The sequence below is a fragment of the Zeus faber genome (assembly GCF_960531495.2).
Source record: "Zeus faber genome assembly, chromosome: 8".
Lineage (NCBI taxonomy): Eukaryota > Metazoa > Chordata > Actinopteri > Zeiformes > Zeidae > Zeus > Zeus faber.
The window spans coordinates 23,311,432-23,322,394 of record NC_137195.1 but is presented as its reverse complement, the minus strand read 5'-3'; the positions used below and the strand labels follow the sequence as shown (position 1 = coordinate 23,322,394).

Below are 10,963 nucleotides of genomic sequence, written 5' to 3'. Positions count from 1 at the left end.
GTCATTTCTCTTATAATTTTATTTACCAGTTTACCGATAGTAGTATTATTTTAAGTTAATATATAAGTATTATAATAATAATAATAATAAAAAAGCATAAGCATAATAATAAATTCAAATTACTAATAACAATAATGAAATAATAATAATAATAATATTGATAATACATTGTAATAATAAGAACAGCTTTGATATATTAAATCAATCTTATTTGTTTTTTGGCTGCTGGGTTGGGCTGACTGTCAGTAAAAGGTGGAGCTATGTAGGTGGTGCTTCTCACTTTCAAGGAAATGAAACTTAAAAGATCCAGTTTCTCTTTCACAGTCACACGAAGGATACAGGTCAGTTCTGTCTTGAATGTCTGTGATTCTTGGTCGGTCGTTGTTTTTTTTTAATGAAAATATTTGATCAAGTGACGTGTTGAGCAGAGGGTTTTTGGGAGCTTTGTGGAGCATAAACTTGTGACGTTCATTGAGATCATCAACAGAAACAAGCAGTAGGGTGGAGGGGGAAGTGTTTTATTCTTGCAGTCATTTTAGTAAAATGGTCAAATCCTGTTGCATTTCATGTCAGTCATCATGTAGTTTGAGTATTTTTTGAAAAAAGACTGTTCTGACAACACAATTCACCACCAAATATATGTTTGAAAGGTTGAAGTTGGTGACCTTGTGAATGAGCTCCTGGTTCTAAACCACGGAAACAAAAATAAGCTTTGCTCTTGTTGTCATCTGCTCCCCATGTCTCTGTGTCATTCTCTCCTCTCTCCTCTCCTCCAGCCATGGCCTCAGCCACCGATCTCCTGGACCCGGAACAGTTCATATGTTCCATCTGTCTGGACGTGTTTGCCGAACCTGTTTCACTTTCATGTGGACACAACTTCTGCAAGGCCTGTGTCACCAAATATTGGGACGAATGTGAACAGTATAATTGCCCAATGTGTAAAAAGTCATTTGAAAAAAGACCCGATGTCTGTGTCAATACTCTGATGTCTGAGGTGGTGGCTGCTCATTTCAAGATGGCTGTTCATGTTAAAGCTGCCGGTTCCAACCACCACAACCAAGAGGAAGGGGCGGTGCTCTGTGACTTCTGTCCAGGCACCAAGCTCAAGGCCCTGAAGTCCTGCCTGGTGTGTTCAGCCTCTTTTTGTGAGACTCACCTGGAGCCCCATCAGAGGGTGGCATCCCTGAAGAGACACAAGCTGATCAACCCTGTAGAGAACCTGGAGGACAGGATCTGTAAGAAACACGATAAGCTTTTAGATCTCTACTGCAGGACTGAGCAGCTCTGTGTCTGCGTCATGTGCACGGAACACAAGGGTCACGAAACGGTGCCCGTAGAGGAAGAGTACGAGCGCCGCAAGGTCCAGCTGGGGAAGAGGATACCGGAATATCAGGAGATGATAGAAGAACGACGACGGAAGGTGAAAGAGATCGAGCGCTCGGTGGAGGAGGGTAAGACAGTCGCAGAGAAAGAGATAGCGGAGTGGGCGGAGGCCGTCGCCGCTTTGATGGCCTCCGTCCGGACGAAGCAGGATGAGCTGATCTCAGCCATCGAAGAGAAGCAAAAAGCAGCAGAGAAACAGGCTGAAGAGTGCATCACAGAGCTGGAGCAGGAAATCACAGAGCTCCAGCGGAGGAGCAGCGAGATGGAGCATCTCTCACACGCTGAGGACCACCTCCAGCTCCTCCAGCGCCTCCCATCCGTCTTCTCCTCTCCACATGCCAAGGACTTGTCTGATATACCCGTACGCACTCATCTCCATCGGCCGAGGCTTGGATTGGCCGTAGCACAGTTGGAGAAGACAATCGCTCAGGAGGTGCAGAGAATTCTGGTCCAGGAAGATCTGGAAAACTTAGCGATAGATGTCAGACTGAGGCTGATGCAGCAGCTGTACACAGTGGATGTGACCCTGGACCCTGATACAGCACAACCACAGCTGATAGTGTCTGGTGATGGCAAACAAGTGACACGTGGAGACAAATATCAGCAGCTCCCTGATAATCCAAAACGATTTGATTATTATAGATTTGTTCTGGGAAGAGAAGGTTTCACTTCAGGGATATTTTATTTTGAGGTTGAGGTGGAAGGGGAGGACTGGTGTTTAGGAGTGTTCAAAGAGTCAGTCAACAGGAAGGGAGGTTTATCTCTCAGCACTAAAGATGGCTGCTGGTTTATACATGGAAATAAAACAACTTGTTCTGGGGTTAAACTATCCTGTAAACAAAATGTGTTTAAAGTTGGGGTGTTTGTAGACTATGAGGAAGGGCTAGTTTCCTTCTACCATGTGGAGGCAAAGGATCATATCTACTCCTTCACAGGCTGCACATTCACCGAGAAGATCTATCCAGCGTTTAACCCATTTACCAATAAAGTGTCACTGAGGATCACAGCTCTGAGGTGAAAACAATGAGCTCTCATCCAGCCACAGCACATTTGTATCTTTACACTTTGATCTCCATTGTTCAGTTTCTTTTATCCAGAGCCACTTGCAGCCACTACAATGAGTGAGTGACATGACAAACATTTACAACATGTTGTGTGAGGTGTTCTTTACTTTGATGTCATCACTTATAATGTTTGTAAAAATAACATGGACATCATTCTATTTTTCCTCCATTTCTCCCTTTTTTGGTGTTTTTCTCTTGTTTCCATCGTAAAAGCTTCTTTTTAAATGTTTAGTTTGATGTGAACAGAACTGTTTTTGGACTTGATGACGTTGGTTTCTTTGTGCTTCACTGAGGACATTTGCTTTTTGGTTTGAACAATAAAGGCTTCAAACTACGAATGGAATCGTCTCCTCATCTCACCTAATGCTAATGCTAATTCAGCTCATGGTTAGACGGCTAATGCTAAGACGGCTAATGCTAATACGGCTAATGCTATTTCAGCCCAAGGTTAGACTGCTAATGTTAAAGCAACTAATACTAATACGGCTAATGCTAATTCAGCTCATGGTTACCCGGCTAATGCTAAGACGGCTAATGCTAATACGGCTAATGCTAATTCAGCCCATGGTTAGACTGCTAATGCTAAAACAACTAATGCAAATTTAGCTCATGGTTAGACGGCTAATGCCCAGACGGCTAATGCTAATTCAGCTCATGGTAAGACTGCTAATGCTAAAACAACTAATGCTAATTCAGCTCATGGTTAGACGGCTAATGTTAAAGCAACCAATGCTAATACGGCTAATGCTAATTCAGCTCATGGTAAGACTGCTAATGCTAAAACAACTAATGCTAATTCAGCTCATGGTTAGACGGCTAATGTTAAAGCAACCAATGCTAATACGGCTAATGCTAATTCAGCTCATGGTTACCCCGTTAATGCTAAGACGCCTAATGCTAATACGGCTAATGCTAGTTCAGCTCATGGTTAGACGGCTAATGCCAAGACGGCTAATGATAATTCTAAGACGGCTCATGCTAAGACGGCTCTTTCTAAAACGGCTCATGCTTATACGGCTAATGCTAATACAGCTCATGTTAGACGGCTAATTCTAAGACAGCTCATGCTAATACGGCTCATGCTTATACGGCTATTGCTAATACAGCAAATGCTAATACAGCTCATGCTAATTTGGCTAACGCTAGGACAGCCCATGGTTAGACGGCTAATGCTAATACGGCTAATGCTAAATCAGCCCAAGGTTAGACTGTTAATGTTAAAGCAACTAATGCTAATACGGCTAATGCTAATTCAGCTCATGGTTACCCGGCTAATGCTAAGACGGCTAATGCTAATTCAGCCCATGGTTAGACTGCTAATGCTAAAACAACTAATGCTAATTCCAAGACGGCTCATGCTAAGACGGCTCTTTCTCAAACGGCTCATGCTAATACGGCTCATGCTTATACGGCTAATGCTAATACGGCAAATGCTAATACAGCTCATGTTAGACGGCTAATTCTAAGACAGCTCATGCTAATACGACTCATGCTTATACGGCTAATGCTAATACGGCAAATGCTAATACAGCTCATGCTAATTTGGCTAACGCTAGGACAGCCCATGGTTAGACGGCTAATGCAAAGACAACTAATTTTAATACGGCTCATGCTAATACAGCTAATGGTAATTCGGCTAATGCTAAGACCGCTAATTCTAAGACAGCTCATGCTAATACGGCTCATGCTTATACGGCTATTGCTAATACGGCTAATGATAATACGGCTAATGCTAATTCAGCTCACGGTTAGACCGCTAATGCTAAAACAGCTCATGTTAGACGGCTAATTCTAAGACAGCTCATGCTAATACGGCTCATGCTTATACGGCTAATTCTAAGACAGCTCATGCTAATACGACTCATGCTTATACGGCTAATGCTAATACGGCAAATGCTAATACAGCTCATGCTAATTTGGCTAACGCTAGGACAGCCCATGGTTAGACGGCTAATGCAAAGACAACTAATTTTAATACGGCTCATGCTAATACAGCTAATGGTAATTCGGCTAATGCTAGGACAGCTGATGCTAAGACGGCTAATTCTAAGACAGCTCATGCTAATACGGCTCATGCTTATACGGCTATTGCTAATACGGCTAATGATAATACGGCTAATGCTAATTCAGCTCACGGTTAGACCGCTAATGCTAATTCAGCTCATGTTAGACGGCTAATTCTAAGACAGCTCATGCTAATACGGCTCATGCTTATACGGCTATTGCTAATACGGCAAATGCTAATACAGCTCATGCTAATTTGGCTAACGCTAGGACAGCCCATGGTTAGACGGCTAATGCTAATACGGCTAATGCTAATTCAGCCCAAGGTTAGACTGCTAATGTTAAAGCAACTAATGCTAATACGGCTAATGCTAATTCAGCTCATGGTTACCCGGGTAATGCTAAGACGGCTAATGCTAATTCAGCCCATGGTTAGACTGCTAATGCTAAAACAACTAATGCTAATTCAGCTCATGGTTAGACGGCTAATGCCCAGACGGCTAATGCTAATACGGCTAATGCTTATTCAGCTCATGGTAAGACGGCTACTGTTAAAGCAACCAATGCTTATACGGCTAATGCTAATTCAGCTCATGGTTACCCGGTTAATGCTAAGACGCCTAATGCTAATACGGCTAATGCTAATTAAGCTCATGGTTACCCGGGTAATGCTAAGACGGCTAATGCTAATTCAGCCCATGGTTAGACTGCTAATGCTAAAACAACTAATGCTAATTCAGCTCATGGTTAGACGGCTAATGCCCAGACGGCTAATGCTAATACGGCTAATGCTTATTCAGCTCATGGTAAGACGGCTACTGTTAAAGCAACCAATGCTTATACGGCTAATGCTAATTCAGCTCATGGTTACCCGGTTAATGCTAAGACGCCTAATGCTAATACGGCTAATGCTAATTCAGCTCATGGTTACCCGGGTAATGCTAAGACGGCTAATGCTAATTCAGCCCATGGTTAGACTGCTAATGCTAAAACAACTAATGCTAATTCAGCTCATGGTTAGACGGCTAATGCCCAGACGGCTAATGCTAATACGGCTAATGCTTATTCAGCTCATGGTAAGACGGCTACTGTTAAAGCAACCAATGCTTATACGGCTAATGCTAATTCAGCTCATGGTTACCCGGTTAATGCTAAGACGCCTAATGCTAATACGGCTAATGCTAATTCAGCTCATGGTTACCCGGGTAATGCTAAGACGGCTAATGCTAATTCAGCCCATGGTTAGACTGCTAATGCTAAAACAACTAATGCTAATTCAGCTCATGGTTAGACGGCTAATGCCCAGACGGCTAATGCTAATACGGCTAATGCTTATTCAGCTCATGGTAAGACGGCTACTGTTAAAGCAACCAATGCTTATACGGCTAATGCTAATTCAGCTCATGGTTACCCGGTTAATGCTAAGACGCCTAATGCTAATACGGCTAATGCTAATTCAGCTCATGGTTACCCGGGTAATGCTAAGACGGCTAATGCTAATTCAGCCCATGGTTAGACTGCTAATGCTAAAACAACTAATGCTTATTCAGCTCATGGTAAGACGGCTACTGTCTAAAGCAACCAATGCTTATGGGGGTGGTAGCTCAGGCGGTAGAGCTGGTGGTCTAGTGATCCAAAGGTTGCTGGTTGGATCCCAGGCTCCTCCTGCTAGCATGCTGTAGTGTCCTTGAGCAAGACACTTAACCCCTAATTGCTCCTGATGGCTGCGTCCGTCGGTGTTTGAACAATTGTAAGTCGCTTTGGATAAAAGCGTCTGCTAAATGACTAAATGTAATGTAATGTAATGCTTATACGGCTAATGCTAATTCAGCTCATGGTTACCCGGTTAATGCTAAGACGCCTAATGCTAATACGGCTAATGCTAATTAAGCTCATGGTTAGACTGCTAATGCTAATACAGCTCATGTTAGACGGCTAATTCTAAGACAGCTCATGCTAATACGGCTCATGCTTATACGGCTAATGCTAATACGGCAAATGCTAATACAGCTCATGCTAATTTGGCTAACGCTAGGACAGCCCATGGTTAGACGGCTAATGCAAAGACAACTAATTTTAATACGGCTCATGCTAATACGGCTAATGCTAGGACAGCTGATGCTAAGACGGCTCTTTCAAAAACGGCCTATGCTAATACGGCTCATGCTAACACGTCTCATCCTAAGATGGCTAATGCTAATTCGGCTCATTCTAATACGGCTAAGACGGCTCTTTCTAAAACGGCTAGTGCTAATCCGGCTCATGCTAACACGGCTAATGCTAAGACGGCTCTTTCTAAAACGGCTAATGCTAATTCGGCTCATTCTAATACGGCTAATGCTAGGACAGCTCATGGTAGCATTGCTAATGCTTAAATGGCTAATGCTAAGATTGCTCATGCTGGGATGTCTCATGGTGAGACGGCTAATGCTAAGACGGCTCTTAATAAGACGGTTAACGCTACTACGGCTAATGCTAATACGGTTCATGCTAACACGGCTAATGCTAGGACAACTCATGGTTTGACGGCTCATGCTAACACGGCTCATCCTAAAATGGCTAATGCTAATTCGGCTCAATCTAATACGGCTTATGCTAGGGTAGCTCATGGTAATGCTAATATGGCTCATTCTAGGATGTCTTATGGTGAGACGGCTAACGCTACTACGGCTAATGCTAACACGGCTAATGCTAGGACAGCTCATGGTTAGACGGCTCAGGCTAGGACGGCTAATGCTAGGACAGCTCATGGTTAGAAGGCTAATTCTAAGAGAGCTAATGCTAAGAGAGCTAATGCTAAGACGGCTCATGCTAATACGGCTAATGCTAATACAGCTAATGCTAAGACGGCTAATGCTAGGACAGCTGTGCTAGTGTTAGTGTTCGGAGAAAAAGATATATCCTCCTCGAAGCATCACCAAGTTGTTCAGTTGTCTTAACCTGTTTTAATCAATTACTATGGATTCAAGTATGATAATTACCTTCGAGGTTCTCCGCGTGCTCGTTGATGGGTTGGAGCGTCAATCAGAAGACGTAACAGGACTCTAGGAGTCGGTCATATTTATTGTCAAGCAGAATCAAAAAGTATAACAGAGTCTCTGGGTCTAATCCCTTGTCTCCCTGACAGAGCTATCGAGCAGGGTCAGTTCGCTAGGTCTCAACCCCCTCTCTCTCTTTTCTCGACCCTTATGAAGTCTCCCCTCAGCGGGTCCTCAAAGGATAAATGGATCACAAAGACCTATGTACGTGCAAACAGCATGAGCAACATGCACGCAATAGGAAACGTACTGGAAACAATGTGTGAGCGACTGGTCACAAAGAACTGTTTCCAACCAGAGGCGTCATATTATTTCTAACAACGGCTAATTCTAAGACGGCTCATGCTAGGATAGCTAATGCTAAGGTGGCTCATGCTAAGGTGGCTCATGCTAAGACGGCTAATGTTAATACGGCTCAGGCTAATACGGCTAATGCTAGGAGGGCTCAAAGTTAGTTGGCTAATTCTAAGAGGGCTCATGCTTAGACGGCTAATGCTAATACGGCTAATGCTAAGACGGCTAAGACTAAGAAGGCTTATGCTAATATGGCTAATGCTAAGGTGGCTTTTGCTAAGACGGCTAATGCTAATGCGGCTAATTCTAACATGGCTCATGCTAATACGGCTAATGCTAGGACAGCTCATGGTTAGTAAGTAAGTAAAAATGTATTTATATCGCACCTTTCCAACAATAAATGCTGAACAACAGCGCATTACAGAGTAAAAGACTTAACCAACAATGAAACTGAAAAACATTAATCAGATAATAATAAGGAATAAAAGATTCAAATCAAGCCATTAATCATAAGAATTAGAAGATTGAAAATCAAAAACATTAATAAGAATTAGAAGATTAAAAACAAGCCAAAGCACAGTTTCCGCAGTCGATGTCTACTGGCCCTGTCTCTCCACAGCTGCGACACAAGGTGATGACACACGTTAGGGAAAAACAACTAGAGAACCGTAGGGTTACAAAGTGCTGATAAAACAATAAAAGTCTAGGTAGGCCTACTAGGTACAGTAGGTACAGCAGTAAAACAGTCGGTACGGCCGGTAGGAAGTAGCAGTGCAGTGGACGCAGCAGTGCAGGAGAGCTCTAGTTGTACGCCAGAGTGAATAGATGCGTTTTTAGTTTTCTTTTAAAGATGGCAAACGAGCCGGCTTTCCTAATATCTATAGGTAGTGCATTCCAAAGCTTTGGGGCATAAGTTTGGAAGGCTGCACTCCCGATTCTCTTCTGTGTATTACTCGGTGCTTCTAACAGGCCAGCAGTAGATGAGCTGCAGCCTTCCAGTAGTTACTTTGGGAAGGCCAGTGAGAAGTGCATTACAGTAGTCAAGCCGGCTTGATACAAAGGCGTGAATCAGCTTTTCAGCATCCTTTTGGCTCTTGCTATATTTCTAAGGTGAAAAAATGAAACTTTCCTCACCTTGTTAATATGGGACTTGAAGCTTTGGTCAGAGTCTAGAATGACACCCAAACTTGTAACCTCAGGTTTGACCCAGTGTGCCAGTTTCCCCAGGTTTTTAAATAGCATGTCCCTTTTTTTTGGGGGGGGGGGGCAATCAGAAGGATTTCAGTTTTGTTTTCATTTAGCTTCAGGAAGTTATTGCTCATCATTTGGTTCTGCCGAGATGTATAGCTGTGTGTCATCGGCATAGCTATGGAAGCGTACATCGTGCTCTCTAATGGTGTGCCCAAGTGGCAGCATGTATAGTGAGAAAAGCAAAGGGCCAAGGTACCTTCCTTGCGCCACTCCCAAGCTGCTGTCATGTTTCTCTGATACATGATCTCCCAGCTTAACGTAGAACTTCCTCCCTATAATGTATGTTCTGAACCAATTGAGCACGTTGCCGGAGAGACCAACCAGCCTTTCAAAACGATTGATTGGGATGTCATGGTCAGTTGTATCAAATGCTGCGCTCAGGTCTAGCAGGACAAGGATCGAGACCTTATTTGCATCAGCGTTCAGCCTGAGATCACTAACTATTTTAGTGAGGGCAGTTTGTGTGCTGTGATTTGTTCTAAAGCCTGACTGTAATTCTTCCATTATGTTATGTTCTTTGAGAAAAGAGTTTATTTGTACTGAAACTATCTTCTCGAGTACCTTACTGACGAAGGGAAGATTGGATATTGGCCTATAGTTTTTCAATTCGTTCACATCTAGATTGGCCTTCTTTAGTAGCGGTTTCACCACAGCTGTTTTGAAGGCGTCTGGAAAGATGCCAGTTTGAAGTGACATGTTTATGATCATCAGGATGTGACTCGCGACACTATCAAATACCCGCTTTAAGAATGCCGTTGGTACAGGGTCAAGGCAGGAGGTGGCTGAGCTACATTCGTCAACAGTCTTGCAGAGGTCTGACAGTGTAATGCAGGCGAAATCCTTCATGGTTACTTCTTTTCTGTGAGATTGACTGATCTCGTCTAAGTTTACGTCAGGGGTGATGCTCGCTCTGATCATGGTTATTTTATCCTCAAAGAAGAGCGCAAACTCCTCACACTTCCCGGCTGACTGCTGTGGTGGAGATGGGGGGGGCGCATTTATCAGCCGATCGATAGTGGAGAAAAGCACTCTGTGGTTACCTGTATTTTCTGAAATTATTTTGGAGAAATAAGTTTTGTCTCATAGAACACGCAATAATGGTCGGGAAATGGGCATTTGTTGCACCGGCACGTTCTCAATATCTAACCCTGCTGTTATCGGTAGGTCTAATGTGTTCCCATATCGGTGGGTGGGTTCGTGTATATGCTGCGTCAGCCCATATCCTTGATCAAATGTACAAAACGTCCTTGAAAGAAAAAGGCTCATATATATTTATCAAACGTCCTTAAAGAAAAAGGCTCATAATCCTTATCATCAGCTTTACAAAGTCCGTAAACAGGCTCATATATATTTATCATTTAAGGGGCAAGAAATGTTTCTCTTTATGTTTTATTATTCAACTGCTCACCACATATGTATACCTATTTAATAACCCATATATTCTATATATCATTTATACATATACACAAACAATACACAAATTTCTTCACACCTCTTTAGCCGCGGCACACTCACACCCCTAATGGAAAAAGCCATGTCTCCCCGGCAGCACATCTGATTCTCCAATAACTTCAACAGCGCTTAACTTTATACTTTTAACGTCGACTCATTTATACTTTTCTAATTTCATCAAGATTTTCACTTTGGCCAGACTTTTAAATTTTCGCTTTGGCCAAACTTTTAAGAAATTATCTTTTTAATCAGATTCTTTCAGCATGCATGTTCAATGTGCACTCATTCTCCTAGGCTGGTTCAGCCCTGCTTTTCCCCATTTTTTCTCAAACTTTATTTTTCATCTTTTAAGCCTTTAACTTGTAACTCTTTACTTCACAACTTAATTCTCTTTCTCTTCGTTTATTATTCTCTTATTCCCCTTATTTACGTTTTTTACAACTTAATAAACCCAAATTTAGAAACTCACTTCACACA

General features: G+C 42.7%; 1 protein-coding gene across 1 annotated transcript; it reads left to right on the top strand.

Annotated features, from left to right (window-relative positions):
* Positions 1 to 291: 291 nt before the first annotated feature.
* LOC307233514 (E3 ubiquitin-protein ligase TRIM39-like) lies at positions 292 to 2,401 on the top strand (the record flags this gene model as incomplete). The annotated part of the gene is made up of 2 exons (XM_080004852.1): positions 292 to 341; positions 777 to 2,401. Exon 2 carries the CDS (start codon positions 779 to 781, stop codon positions 2,399 to 2,401), a length of 1,623 nt encoding a protein of 540 aa, XP_079860978.1. The 5' UTR covers positions 292 to 341; positions 777 to 778.
* Positions 2,402 to 10,963: the final 8,562 nt, after the last annotated feature.